Below are 14,493 nucleotides of genomic sequence, written 5' to 3' on the forward strand. Positions count from 1 at the left end.
ACCGCTGTACTCGGATCTGCCACCAGAGGGCAGCCTGGGCACATTGATTTCTGCTTCCCACCCCACCAGCCAGCCCCCTTTCTGCCAACCCCAGATGGGTCCAAACTAGGCTGGGTGAGAGAGAAACCCCGTCCCACGCTGAGCAAGAGAGGAGGTCGGTGCAGTGCATGCAGGCGACCTTCCACTTGCCCATCCTGAATGTATTAAGGGCAGCAGTAAAGAGTGAGAGCTCTGGGGTCAGACTGAACCAGGCTCTGGGTCTAGGCAAAAGGTTCTGTAAAATGGAATGATACTGAGGTAATGTGTATATAAGGACCTAGCCCGGTGCCCAGTAGAGAGTAAATGCCTCCGTGTATGCACCCGCAGTCCATGTCTTTGACTCCCATATTCATCCATTCATTCGTTTCTCAATTCATCCCCTCTACAGCATGTAGTGCCTACTGTATTCTGGGCACTATGGCAGGCAGATGATGATGCAAAGACAGATGGTGGGAAGGATATGTCTCAAAATAGTGTGCTAAGACTAATGATACACCCAGCGAGGGGAGAGGGAAGGTTGATTTGCATGGGGCAAAAGAGAATGCTTTTGGGTGATGAACATGTTCTATATCTGTATTGTGAGAGTGGTTATATGCTATAAAATTTTCAAAAACTCACAGAAATGTGTATTTAAAATTGGTACATTTTATTGTATATAAAATCTAACTCAATAATGTTGTGTGTGTGTGTGTGTGTTTTAAAGCACCCAATGGGAATTTATTGAATGAGCAAAAGGATGCATAATGGATGAATGAATGTGTGAATGCATGTCTCGGGTGATTGCCCGCCTGTCCGGGAGCCACCATTGTCCCTGCTGAAAGTATACCCTGTCCACTCTTCTCCAGAGGCAGGACTTGGAATGCCCCCCCCCCCCGCCCCCATTGCCCATCACCACCACAGGGTCAGGGAAAGATGCCCCAGTGCGCCAGCTAGTGCTCCCCTGCTTCTCTACGTTTGCTTCCAGGCCTTCCTGGGGCATCCCTCCCAGCTGCCTCATGCCAACCCAGCCAGCTGGGTTCAACTCAGTGGTGCCAAGGTCATGGGTGTGATGCCTAACTACAGTCTCAAAGTGCCAGCAGGTCAGCCCAAACGCTAGCCGACTCTGCCACCTGCTGGCCATTTTCAGACTGTACCCCATAGAGCAGGAACTTTTCTTGATGACCTACCTGGAGCCCTGCACCGGGCTGGGGTGTGTGTGTGTGTGTGTGTGTGTGTGTGTGTGTGTGTGTGTGTAAGCATATGCTCATGCAATGGATTCAGCTCTTATTCCTGAGGACCCTATGAATGAATGATGCCCACAATGTCCTGTTCTGAACAGCCGTGCTCAGCTCCTGTAGACTCATGCCTATGGCTTCTTCTACGGAGTCAATCCATCTCATATTCGGGCTTCCTCTTTTCCTGCTGACTTCTACTCACTTCTTATTGAATTGTCACGGCTACTTTTGAGCTGGGCTTTGAAACACAAGGAAACTGAGGCCCAGAGAGGCTAAGAACTTTGTCTGAAGTCACACAGTAAGGTATAGACCTAAGATTCTTCCTCAGGTCTTCCCAGCACCCCAGTTTATATTCAGCCCATGAGACTGTATCTGGCTTGGGAGAAGGAATAGAGCAGTGGTTCTCAACCTTCCTAATGCCGCGACCTTTTAATACAGTTCCTCATGTTGTGGTGACCCCCAATTTCATTGTTACAAATTGAACATAATGAAAGCATAGTGATGAATCACAAAAACAATATGTAATTATATATGTGTTTTCCGGTGGTCTTAGGTGACCCCTGTGAAAGGGTCGTTCGACCCCCAAAGGGGTCGCGACCCACAGGTTGAGAACCGCTGGAAAAGAATATTCCTGAGTGTCCATTCTCCCCGCTTCCGAGAAACAGGGCAAAGGCCTCACACCACCCTCCCTAATTCACCTTCCAGAGACAGTTAATGTAGTCCCTCTTGTATGCCGGGCACTGTGGCAAGCACCAGGCAGTGATGTGAAGAGAAATTGTGTGCTCAAAATAGTGCGCTCAGGCCCTGGCCGGTGGGGCTCAGTTGTTTGGGCATCGTCCTATGCATCAAACGGTTGCTGGTTCAATTCCCAGTAGGTTCCGGATAGGGGGTTGTGGTTCCATGTTTCTCTCTTTCCCTCTCCCTTCCTCTCTCTCTAAAACATCAATTAAAAAAACCTGTTAAAAAATAGTGTGCTTACACCTATTGTACATCAATAGACAGCTTGTGATAAAGACTTTTTTTTTGTCAGTCCAAGTAGAAAGATCCAAAGTTCAATTAGAGTTATGTCAAACAAGGTCTTATATTTGTTCCTTGGGCCCAATCGCCTGTGCTAACTCAAGAATAATACCCAAAGAGTGACATATTATTTTACATCTCATTTGCATATGATTAATTCTAAGTCAAAGAGGATGGAGGTCACCCTGGCCCCTTGCTTCTCAGCCCCTCTGGGATGTTCCTGACACAGGCTCCCTCCCCCTCCCCCTGGCGCCCCCCTCCCCTCCCAGCCGCTCCCCACTCCCCTTGCCGCTCCCCACTCCCCTTGCCGCTCCCCATACCTCCCCCAGCTCCCAGAAGTCCTGTTCCCTTCCTCTGTCACCCACGCAGCCCCCACCACCTGACCGCCCACTTGAAAAACTTTTCCCCAAGTTCTTGAGAAGTCGCGTAGGATCCAGGAGAGAAAAATCAAAGTAATAAAACCTCATTTAATTCCTAGCGGAGGGCAGAGCTGCGAGCTGCAATTATCTTAATGCTGAGCTATTTTTGTTCTCTCTCCATCTCCGTCTCCTGCCTCTCTGATCGGTCGTGATGCTTTCTCTTCCTCCCTTTGTCTCTCCATCTCTCACATGCGCTTTCTGTCTCTTTTCACTTTTTTCTACCTCCCCCCCCCCTCACCTCCTGTCTCTGTCATCCTTCTCCTTCCTGCCTATCTGTCCCTTGTGCTTGTACCTCTGTCAGCTAGGCTTGCCCACCCCTCTTAACCCCGGGGTGTAGCAGCCAGAGCTGTGGGTGCCAGAAAGGCTGAGGGAAGAGGGTACAGACCTCCCCTCCATCCCCAAACACTCCCTCTTCCAGGCCTGGCTGAGAGGGAAGTCTCCCTTCCCAGCTGCCCCAGCCTGGGTCAGGGGCCTTTTCCCTGACCAGGACTCCCCAGAACTCGGATGTTATTGGCAGAACCTCCATAAACAAGTCCTCCCTGGTCAAGTGAGCCACAGCCGCTGTGGTCCCCAAGGCCATCTCAGCTCTCCTGGGCTCCAAGGTGCAACTGGTGGTGACCCTCCTTGACCCTGACCTCTCATCACCTGCCCAGCTGCCCTCTGACCCCTTTATCTCACCTCAGGCCCCTCCCACCCTCCAGCACTGGAAGCCACAGGCCCTCACCCTCCCTGGCCCAGCGGCCACTCAGATTACTGCCTGTGACCGGTCATGTTCCTCTGACTTTCAGAATCTCCTTATTTACCCTCGAAAGGCGCTGCCAAACTGGCCTTTGCCACTCCCCACCACACCCCATCTGGAAGGGGGGTCTGGGCCAAGCCAGGGGCTGCCAGAGATGCCCACACCCCTGGGCCAGCAGCCTGGCATCCGGCTGTTTCCCAACAAGCATATAAGTCAACAAACACAGCCGGACCTGAGCCAGGCCTGGGCCTGAGGGGTGTGGAGCTGAGTAGCTGGAGCTTTCAGCTTCCAAGAGCAAAGCTCTGCCCTCTGGCCACCCTCCTCCTCACCCCCAGAGTGAACGCGGACTCTGGGGCACAGCATGCCCCTGACCCCGTTTCCACAGGACGCCTCTGGCCTCCTGTCCCCCTGGCTCTGCTGAGGACCCAGCACACTCTGGGGCTAGAGTGGAAAAGTTGCTGGAGGTGAGGCGAGGGCTCCTGATGCAGGCCTGAGTGTGACCAGGCGGGTACATGGCCAACACAAACAGAACCCCAGGAAGACACGCACAATGTCCACATCTACACACGCGCCCTGTCGGCCCCGCAGAGCGGCATTCAGACCCTCACCCACACCCACAGGCCTGCAGCGCAAAACATGGGCTCCTGCAAAGACACCCAGGGTCTGGACAGATACACAGGGACAATGCAGCCCACAGGGCCAGTGGCCTCCCCTTTGCCCCTCTAGAAACACACAAACATGGAGAGAGAGAGAGAGAGAGAGAGAGAGAGAGAGAGAGAGAGAGGCTCACGCCTCGGAAATGAGCACACCCTCTCCCCTCAGCTCTGTTCAGGAATGCACCGAACTCACACATGTGATAGCACGTGTGTATTGCTACAGGCAGCCCCCCAGCACCCCCAACTCTGTGCCCCTGGCTGGGTCTGCCTCCCTGCCATTAGATCTGGGGAGAAAAGGCAGGAGACACGTGAATCCAGCGCACCTTGTACAGGATCACAGCCTCATCCCCTCCCGGCACAGGCTAGAGCTGCGGATCAGTACCCCCACCCCTCAGCTGGCACACCCGTGCTCATCACCTTGACAGCCTCCCCCACACCCACACCCTCCCTCACACACACAGTCCTCCCACACCCTGCCACTCACGCTGCATCCTTGACACTCTGACACACTTACAGACTAGCATGCACCCCCCCCCCCACACACACACACACTCCCCAGCTATAGGCACCACAGGGCTGCTGGCACTCGCACTCACACACACACACACACACACACACTCCCTGCAGGATGACTGACACGTGTCCTCCCACGCACACCCCGCTCTCTCACTCACACTCCCTCGATTTCCAGGACACCCCCATTCACAGCGTGACTTGCTGGGGGCACTCTTCACGACCTCACAGGTCTCCCCGTGAAACTCCAAGCACCCAGGCCACGAAGGGGTTACAGCCAGAGTCCCTGCTGCACCTCCCCCCCTCACGCACCCCCATGCCCTCCCCCTCAGCCTCCCCACATTATCCTCCCTGCTGGACTCCATCAATAATGCAGCTTCAAGTTCTGGGGAGACGGCAGGGGGCCCCCCAGCCGGCTCCCCGCGCCTGGTCACACTCCCACCCTCCCCGGCCCGGGGAGAACTCGCTTCTGGGCGCTCATTGGCCACGTTCCCCTGAGCCCTCCCACCCAGCCCCGGGCGCCAGTCCCAGGTGAGGGGCCGGGCTGGGACCCCGAGGCCGGGGCGGAGGGTGGGGTCGGGGGAGCGGGAGGGAGGCCGGGACGGAGAGACACGCAGAGCGGGAGAGGGAGGTAGAGGCAGCGCGGAGCGGCAGGGACACCCCGAGACACCGAGCGCGAGGGAGGAGGGAGCGGCAGAGGCGCAGAGACCGGCCGCCGGGAGCCCGCGGGTGGAGGCGCGCGGGGCGGGCGCGGGCTGAGCGCGGCGGGGAGCCGGGCGGGCCGGGCGGCGGCGACCCTCCTCCGCCCCCCTCGCCGCGGGGTGTTTTTGGGGTATTTTTGTCGGAGCGCACAGCCTCCTCCTCCTCCCCCCGCGCATCGCCGCTCGCAGCGCGGGCCCGCCGAGCCGGAGCGCCGCCCGGGACCGGAGTCGCGCACCCAGCCCCGCCGACCGCCCTGCCCGCCATGGACCCCAAGGACCGCAAGAAGATCCAGTTCTCCGTGCCCGCGCCCCCCAGCCAGCTGGACCCCCGCCAGGTGGAGATGGTAAGGGGGCCGCCCCCACCCCGGCAGCACCCCCCCACCCACACACCCCGGGCTCCCCTGCGCCCCGGGCGCTGCGGGGTCCAGGCTGGCCGGGGCCGGGGCGCACGGAGCGTCCCGCGCCGACTCGACCCGGCGGGGCTGCGGGGCAGCAGCGCCTGAAGTTCGCTGGAGACACGCGCAACTTTTCCCGGGGCCTCCATCCTCACCCCGCGCCCGGGAATCCCGGGAGATGAGCGTCTGAGCGTCCGGCCGCACTGGGAGGGGGCTGGCCCCCCTCCGGACCCCTGTGCCCCGGCCCCGCTGTCCCCGGCCCTCCGCCTCGTCCCATCCCGTCTGCTTGGGCTGGGGTCGCCCGAGCCTCCTGCTGTCCGGCCCTGGGCAGAGCCCCAACATGGGCGGGCGGTTGGGGGTGACCGCTCATCGCAGGAGCCAGACCTGTCCACTGGGACCGCTGAGGTCCCTGGGAGGGCCTCCCTGGTGGCGGGGCGGCCTCGGAAGGTGGGGAGGGGGTGGGAGGAGGGAGAGGAGCCCCCCCCCCCCCCCCGCCCCAGCCTGGCCGGATTCACTTGTTGCTGAGTCCCACTGGGCTCCTAACTGAGCAGGGAGCGTGGGGCCAAGTCGCTTTGGGGGGAGATAGGGGACCATGGCGTCCCCCGGGCCGAGGCCTAGGCCGCTGTGGGTCTGCAGGGCAGTGCTGGGAGCCTGGCCGGGGAGGTGGCAGTTTCAGCTTCATTCCCTGGTTCTCTTTGTGAATTTCCCTGGAGCTCGGAGGGGACCTAATTAACTGACAGTTGGTCTGATTGCCACGCTGGGGCGGGGCAGTTCCTGGGCCCCCTCCACCCCACGCCCTTACCCTTCAGCTTGGCTCATGGACGAAGGAGGGCGACTTTTTATTTTGTTTTTTTGTTTTGTTTGTGTGTGGGGTTTTTGTTGTTGTTTATGATGTCGACAATCTCACTCCATTTCTTCTTTTTTTACTTTAAAAATATATTTTATTGATTTCAGAGAGGAAGGGAGAGGGAGAGAGAGAGATAGAAACATCAATGATGAGAGGGAACCATGGATCAGCTGCCTCCTGCACGCCCCACACTGGGGATGGAGCCTGCAACCCTGGGCATGTGCCTTGACCAGAATGGAAGCCGGGACCCTTCAGTCTGCAGGCCGACGCTCTATCCACTGAGCCAAACAGGCTAGGGCCTGTTTTATGAGGACGGACTAGGAGTTCCACAGCCTCAGAGAGACTGCTAGAGGGGCCCAGATCGAGGCCCCCAGCAATACCCCCAGGCCCCTGTGGGTCTGCGCTCAGGCCGCACCTGAGCCTCTGTGTGAGGTTGGAGGTGCCTGCAGTGCCCTGGCTCAGCCTCCCTCTGCAGCTGGATCCAGTTTCTTTGGAGCCCTTGAGCTGACCTTAGGTGGGCAGGGCCATGTGGTGCCACCGTCCATGGGCACCTTCCACAGCCAGCTTCAGTTCCCAAGGTCCGAAGCCTTCATAAATGGGAGAGGAAGGGCCTATAGGGCAAGATAGGAAGGTGCCCTCTGAGCGCCAGGGAAATTCACAAAGAGAACCAGGGAATGAAGCCCGTTGCGGAGTAGCCATGGAGTGGGATGGGCGTGGGTGGGAGTCAGTGACAGGTTCTTCTCTCATTCTTCCTCTGCCTTGATGTGTGCTGTGTGGCCTTGAGCACTTTGCTAAACCTCTCTGAGCCTTGGGTTTTCACCTGAGAAAAATGAGAGGGTTGGGTGAGCTATAGAGTTCCTGTCAGCTCTGACAGGCTTTGATTCAAAGGTTCCCAGGGGACTCCAAGGCACTGTTTGTTCCCTGCTGCCTGAGAGGGGGGAATACTGGGGGGGGGAGCCTGCAGGTGTCAGCCTCCTCCTCCCTCCTCCCCACCTCTTTCTTCACCTCCTTAGATCCGGCGCCGGAGACCAACCCCCGCCATGCTGTTCCGGCTCTCTGAGCACTCCTCACCAGGTGGGCCCCTTTCCTCCCCGGCCCAGCCCCAGCCCCACCCTAACTCTGGTGCCTTCTTGGGGCCCTTGCCAAAGTCCCAGAGGCAGGAGATGGAGCCGGAGGGGGTGGGGGGTGGTAAAGTCTGGGAGCCCAGCTCTCCCCGGGTTCACTTATTGACAGGCACCTCCCAGCACTAGGAAGGAGAGGGCACACTTTCCTGTACCCGAGACTGACCTTTTGGGGAAAGTAATTCAGATTCTTCTTCTCTCCGCCCTCTCCGTCCTCATCTCTGTTCCTCCTCCCCGCGTTCATGGATGGTCTTCCTCAGAGGAGGAGGCCTCCCCACACCAGGTGAGTTTCCGGGGCAGCTGGAAGGAGGGATGTGGTGGGCTGGCTGGGATTGCTTCCCTACTAAGGCAGGGTACCACCCAGGAGGACATATTAGCATATCAATCAGCATATCAATCAGCATCTCTGGTGAGAATGCCCGGTGCCCTGTGTCGTAGCAGATCCTCCTCAGCCCTTGTGTTTGCTCAGCCTGGGGTGCGGCCTCCAGACTTAGGGTTCCCCGCCCTGAGCCAGGCCACAGCTCTCAGGAGGCCCTTCCTAAGCCATGGGGTGCCCTCAGCCTGGGGCAGGACCTGAGGGGCACCTAGACCTATTAGCAGAGGCTAGACCAGCTGCCCAGGTTGCTGTGGGTGGGATGGAATGGGGGGGGGGGAAGGGGTGAGCCTGTTTAACCTGGCACTTCCCCTGGCAGAGGGCCTCAGGAGAGGGGCACCACCTCAAATCGAAGAGACCCAACCCCTGTGCCTACACACCCCCATCGCTGAAAGGTACTGTCCCCCACCCACCCCTCGGTCTGGCTGTCCCTGTGACCCTGGAACTGGGCTGACACTGGGGGAGGGAGGTGAAGTGTTGAACTTTGTTAGTGGCCGGGGGTGTCTTGTGTTCCCCCAACCCCTACTTAGAGACCAATTCGGTCCTAATATCCTAATTTGTTCTTGTAAAAAAGAAGGCGCCCAGCCCCGCCGGTTTGGCTCAGCGAATAGAGCATCCGCCTGGGGACCAGAGGGTGCCAGGTTCAGTTCCAGTCAAGGGCATGTGCCTGGGATGCAGGATTCTCCCCGGCCTGGGCCCTGGTCACGGGGCTCATGCAGGAGGCAACCAATCAATGTGTTTCTCTCACATCGATATTTCTGTCTGTCTTTCCCTCTCTCTTCTACTCTCTCTAAAAAGCAGTGAAAAATTATCCTCGGGTGAGGATTAAAAAAAAACAATGAAGGCGTCCAGAGGCTGGGAAGGGTGCCTGTGGGGGTGGAAGAGGAGAGGTGGCCTAAAATAACAAGTAGACACCAATGTACGACACTCAGCTGCCCACCTTCCCTTTGCAAGTGCAGCCGCCCCGCCCCCCAAAGGGCACCTCCTTCTCTGGGCTGCACCCCTCGCTCCCCTCTCCCAGTCACTAACATTTGCCCAGGTCTGCACACTGGGTGCCTCTCCTGCTTCTCCTTTCTGTATGAGAAGGCAGGTCCCTGCTCTAGCGCAGCACACAGTGTGGGCATTTGGCAAAACAGGAGTGAGATTTGGTCCCTCTCCTCCCGCGGCCCTTGCCTCAAAGGGTCAGGGAGAGTTACAGGGAGAGGATGTCTGCCTGGATTTGAAGGGTGAATAGGAATTCAACTGGCTGGCAAGGCCTAGAAGAGCATTCCAGGGAGAGGGAAGCGGTGGGCCAAGGGGAGGAGGTGTGAAGTCGCAGGGTCTCCGCCTGGAGCCTGGGCCTGAAGTGGGGAGCTGTGGGAGGTACACCTGGAAGGGAAGGTGGGGCGATTGGAGTGTGGGGCAGGTCCTCACTCAGCCTTAGGCTGCCTTCCCACCACCCCCTCAACTCCTGCCTGTGCACTTCCTGCCTGGCCAGCCCCCTCCTCCCGCAGAGAGAGGGAGGGAGAGGGGGAGGGAGACCGGAAGGGTGTGCGGAGGGCTCCCTCCTGGTGGGTGTAATGAATCCCCAGCAGTAGCCAAGGTCCACAGGCGCACCTGTCCCCGCTGGCCAGGGCTGGGAGCTGGGAGCAGAGGAGAGGTGGGCAGGGGCCCTTCCTTTTCCCTCAGGACAGGAAGATGAGGGGACAGCAGCAGGCAGTGTGGTTCAGCCCCTGGCAGGACTTCCCACCTGTAGGGATGTGGGGAAGGCTGACCCCTGAAGCAACAGTGGGGTGTGGGTGGCATCTCTGAAAAGAGAATATAAGAAATCTCTCCTCCCCGGCCTGGGCTGTGGGGGCGGTGAGTGGATACGAGGAAAAACCACCCCTTGTGCTCTTGCCTGTGAGCATGAGGCAGAGGGCTGGTGAAGAGGATGGGGCCGAGGCTTCCTGGCATTCCGCACTGGCCAGAGGTGTGCCCCCCCGTCCCCCACCCCACCCCCACCCCGCCTTCTGGACTGCGCCTTGGGAGGGTCTGAGCGGGGAGAAGCAGGGTAGTGGAATGGGCCAGGCAGGGGCGGGCAGATCAGGGTCGGTGCTGGGGACCTTTGAGTTTAACGAGGAGACCTGGTGGGGGGTGGGGTTCAGGGCCTTAGAGATGGAGACAGAGAATGGAGCCAGTGGGGGGGAGGGAGGGGTAGAGCCCTGAGAGGCACAGGCACGGGGCGCTGTGCCCGCGGGAGGCCCACGGGGTGCCAGATTGGCTCTGCGCACACCTATTGTTGGCACTCTGGCTCACGAACTGAACTCACCTCCTCCAGCTGGGGGCGAGGGAGGCTGCTGGAGCTGCCACCTCCTCTCCTCCCTTCTCCCCTCCCTCCAGCCCTCAGAGGACCCTTCTGTACCTGAAGGGCACTGTTTTGCAGGCTTCGACCCCTTTCTGGGCAAGAGAGAGCACCTGCCAGGGTCGGGTTGGTAGGGGGAGAAGCCAAGGGCCCTGGGAGAGGATGGCCAGCACCGAGTCTTGGCTTGAAGGGGTCTCTCCCAGGCCTAGCTCTCACACTTGGCTCAAGGTGAAGCTTTGCCGCGCCCCCAAGGCCAGGGCAGGGCGATTTATTGTGCTTTTATTGCCTGGGTAGCTTGCCCAGAGCCAGCGGGAGGCACCGGGCAGGGCGGGGCAGTGGGCACACACAATGCACCCTCTGTGCCTGTCCCCAAGTTGGCAAGACTGTGGTGCCCTGCTCACTGCCCCGGAGGTTTCCAGCCTGGATCTACCCCTCAGCCTGGATCTACCCCTCGGGGCTTTCTGAGGGAGGGGCTGCCTGCAGGCCAAGAAGGAACTGTGGCAACCCCAGCCCTAAGCTCATCAGCATCTTGTCTGTGGGCTGTGAGTTGAGTGACCCAAATGCCCTAAAATCCCACCAGCTCCTGGCCTCCTGCTGCCTCTGTTCCAGCCACTGCTCACAGTGTCCCCTCAGCCTCTGCCGTTCTCCCAGAATCCCCCAGCCCTCGCCCCTTTCTCTGAACCACCTGGCCCTTTCCGTCTTTTAGAAATTTGTCTCCAACTGCCCACACAGTTCCCTTCCTAGGCCCAATCCCAGCAGGCCTTGGTGGTGTTGGGGGGGGGGGGGGTGTTTGCTGCTTTCTAGGTCACCACAGAGGGAGCTGGAAGCTTGGGGATGTGGGTCAAGATTGTGGGGGCCGCGTTGAGCACGCCATATCCCCAGGCACAGACTTCACGGGCTGCAGACTATTATGTCCTCAGTCTCAGGACTGTTTCTACCGCTTAAGCCTTAGAGACTGGGCAGAGGTGCATGGAGTGGCACAGGGGGTGTTGACCAAGCCTGGCAATAGGGCAACAGGGGCGGGCAGGGTCGGGGTGAGCAGTGAGCCCTAAGCCCGCTGGGCACTTCTCCAGATACTGAAAGGTACAAACCCCCTGGGCCCTGGCTCAAGGGCCCTATGCCTTCTGCCTGGGGTTGTAGCTGAAAGACACTGTGTCCAGTACCAGGTCCTTGGAGAAGTAAGCTCCCCAGCCAGGGAATGTTAAGCTGCTGTTGTGCCCGCCTGGTCTTGTCCGGCTTGGTACCCTCTGGCCTGGGGCCAGCCTCTGGGGCGCCAGCACCTTTGGACAGCTTCAGAGCCAAATCTGATCAAGCGTCTACCCCCTGCTGCTTCAGCCCTGGTCTGGCCCCCAGCAGGCAGACCTGTAGCCTTCAGCCTTTGACCTAGGCCCCTGCGGGGGAGGGGGAGCTCTGACTTAGGCCCATGAAAGGAGGCTGGGGGCCGGGCCACATGCCTCTCCAGCTGCAGGGGCTGACCCTGCCTTCCTGGGTGTCCCCCCTGGCAGCCGTGCAGCGCATTGCCGAGTCTCACCTGCAATCCATCAGCAACCTGGGCGAGAACCAGGCCTCGGAGGAAGAGGATGAGCTTGGGGAGCTGCGGGAGCTGGGCTACCCAAGAGAGGAAGAAGAGGAGGAGGACGATGAAGAAGAGGAGGAGGAGGAGGACAGCCAGGCGGAAGTCCTGAAGGGCAGCAGGGGGCCTGGTAAGCTGAAGGGGCTGTGAAGCTGGGTCCCACCACCGTGGGCCAGGTGGAGTCCTCCTTGCGTGTCCTAGGACCAACATCCACCCCCCCACCCCACCCCCGCCAGGTCACAGTTTCTCCTACGTGTAAAGTGCAATCACTCTCACCCCACAGGATACCTCACACTCAGCCTTACCTGACACCTGGGAAGCTCACATCCTCGACTCAGCCCCTCTCCCAATCAGGTTGTTCCTAATAATTCCTCTCTTCCCTGAGAATTAAGGCAAGGCCACATGAATTTTGCGCCTAGACCCAACGAAGGACTTCCCATCCATGGTGGTGAGGGGCGCAAGGAGATGCAGGGGTAGAGGACGAAGAGCGTCCAGTGGCCCCATCACTTGCACTTCTGAACATAGGATGGGGTCTCTGTTGGGAGGCAGAGGGGGCTGGTAAGTCCTCTCCAGGACTCCGTGACTGGTTCTCTTTTATTTCCTAAGCTGGGTGAGAGGGTGCCCTCTAGTGTCTAGACAGAGGACCTAGGCTTCAAGAACCCTCTGGTCCTCCCCACCTCCAGCCCCAGCTACCTGGGAAGAGAGAGAAGACAGAGGGGCCTAAGACCTACAGAGGGCCTCAGGGCCAGAGGCCCCAGATCCAACCATTCCCACAGGGGCCCCCAAGGCCCAGAGGAGCTCTCGGCAGGGAGATCCCCGGCCTTCATGGCTGTCCGTCCCATGCCCAGACATGGAAGGCTACACCACATCTGTTCCTCCGAGTGCACATGACACTTGTTGGTCCCATTATTCACGGGGTTGAAAACAATTGACCGTCCCTGCTTGACGTGTCCAGTCTTCACACCCAAACAAAATGTCTTGGCCTTCTCTCTGCATCTCTGGCCGTCAGGACATCTGCTCATCAGCCACGGGAGCGAAAGCTCTAGCTGAAAGAGTTAAGTCAACTCCCGCTGAAACCTCCAGAACACGTAGAAAGAATAGAGGAGATTGTTCCCTCCAGAAATGCAACAGGGCAGTGGATTGAACGACAAAACTACTGAGGAGCTATATCAATTGCCACCACTCCCAGAGTGGCTCCCGGGTGCCAGCGCTGGGTTGGGCAGGGTATTCCTTATCATCTTATTGAAGGTAATCTACACAATTTCACTTTTACCACCCCCCTTCAGAGCGGTAATACACTGAACTATCTAAGTCAGCGGTCGCCAACCTTTCGGACCTCACGGACCACCAGTTGGCGACCGCTGATCTAAGTCATATGGCTAGTCATGGGCAGAGCTGTCCTCGTCCCCTGTTCTCTCTGCTATACCGTGATGGCCTCAGAAAGCTTAGCCTCAGCCATCAGAGACTCAGCTCCTGATCCAGGACAGTCGGGTGGGCACTCAGAAATCGGTTTCATCCTTTTTCCCCTCGTTCCCAGTTGGGCAGAAGACAACTTGTGGCCAGGGTCTGGAGGGGCCCTGGGAGCGCCCGCCCCCTCTGGATGAGCCCCAGAGAGATGGAAGCTCTGAGGACCAAGCGAAAGACCCCGCACTAAGCGGTGAGGCTTGGGAGTGGGGTGCGGGGAGGCGGAGCTGGGATCTTGGTAGGCGTGTTCGGGCCTTGAGTCCTTCTGCTTGTCTTGCAGAGCCTGGGGAAGACCCACGGCGCCCTGCCCACCCTGAGCCTGGCACATAGGCACTCAGCTCTGCATCTCCCAGAAGGAAGTGGAGGGGGCATCACTGTTCCGCAGAAACCCTCTATCCCCACCCTGTTTCCTACCCTTCCCCTCACTCGCTAGGGCTGCGGCTTCTGACTTCTAGAAGACTCAACTGGTCTGTGTTTGCTTGTTTGCCCACTTTTGGCTGATGCCCAGAGTTTTGGGCACTTGCTGCCTGATGCCTACCCCTGCCAGTTATTCCCCTATTCACCCAGTGGGATGCAGGATGTGAGAGAAATTGCTTGGAAAATCCAGTAATCGAGGGACAGAGGTCCATCCTTCACCATTCTACTTCCAGACCGTCTCCCTTGGGCACAGGAAAACCACAGGGCAGGACCCTAGGATCTGAGGAAGTGGGTACAGAGAACCTGTAGGTGCCCTAGATCCTTCTCCATCCCCTCCTCCGATGGGGGGTTCCCAGTCACCGCCCGTCTTACTGGCTTCTACCAGGGCTGATGATTCAGGCACCCTTCTCCGCAGTCTCTTCATTTTGGAAATCTTCCCCTATCACCCCTGTTCCCTAGCCTGGGTGCCTGGAAGACGGACTGGCAGAGGCTGCTTTGTTGCGTTTTGTTTGTGCTTTGATGCCAGGAATGCCACCTAGTATACATCCTTGGGGGGGGCCCATGTTGGGGGGAGCCAGGTTCTTCTTGTCCTCCAGCTGCTCTGCCCCCTTCCCCTCTTCCCTGACTCCAGACCTGAACCGCTCCTGTGCTCTAATAAATCTTTGTAAATAACTGTGCGGAG

At 58.7% G+C, this 14,493-nt stretch overlaps 1 protein-coding gene across 1 annotated transcript; it reads left to right on the plus strand.

The window, feature by feature from the left end:
• Positions 1-5,174: 5,174 nt before the first annotated feature.
• PPP1R1B (protein phosphatase 1 regulatory inhibitor subunit 1B) lies at positions 5,175-14,484 on the plus strand. Its single transcript, XM_059670877.1, has 7 exons — positions 5,175-5,642; positions 7,554-7,614; positions 7,922-7,944; positions 8,354-8,429; positions 11,863-12,060; positions 13,468-13,587; positions 13,675-14,484. The coding sequence occupies exons 1-7, from the start codon at positions 5,562-5,564 to the stop codon at positions 13,722-13,724; spliced, it is 609 nt and encodes a 202-aa protein (XP_059526860.1). The 5' UTR covers positions 5,175-5,561; the 3' UTR covers positions 13,725-14,484.
• The last annotated feature ends 9 nt before the right edge of the window (positions 14,485-14,493 follow it).

Source organism: Myotis daubentonii, chromosome 16 (genome assembly GCF_963259705.1).
Source record: "Myotis daubentonii chromosome 16, mMyoDau2.1, whole genome shotgun sequence".
In the NCBI taxonomy this organism is placed as follows: Eukaryota; Metazoa; Chordata; class Mammalia; order Chiroptera; family Vespertilionidae; genus Myotis; species Myotis daubentonii.

Bases quoted from the DNA above. Each gene is read 5' to 3' on its own strand.
- PPP1R1B (XM_059670877.1), top strand. From the start codon at position 5,562: ATGGACCCCAAGGACCGCAAGAAGATCCAGTTCTCCGTGCCCGCGCCC. The intron at 12,061-13,467 runs GTAAGCTGAAGG...CCTCGTTCCCAG, and splicing joins GAAGGGCAGCAGGGGGCCTG to TTGGGCAGAAGACAACTTGT. The intron at 13,588-13,674 runs GTGAGGCTTGGG...CTTGTCTTGCAG, and splicing joins GAAAGACCCCGCACTAAGCG to AGCCTGGGGAAGACCCACGG.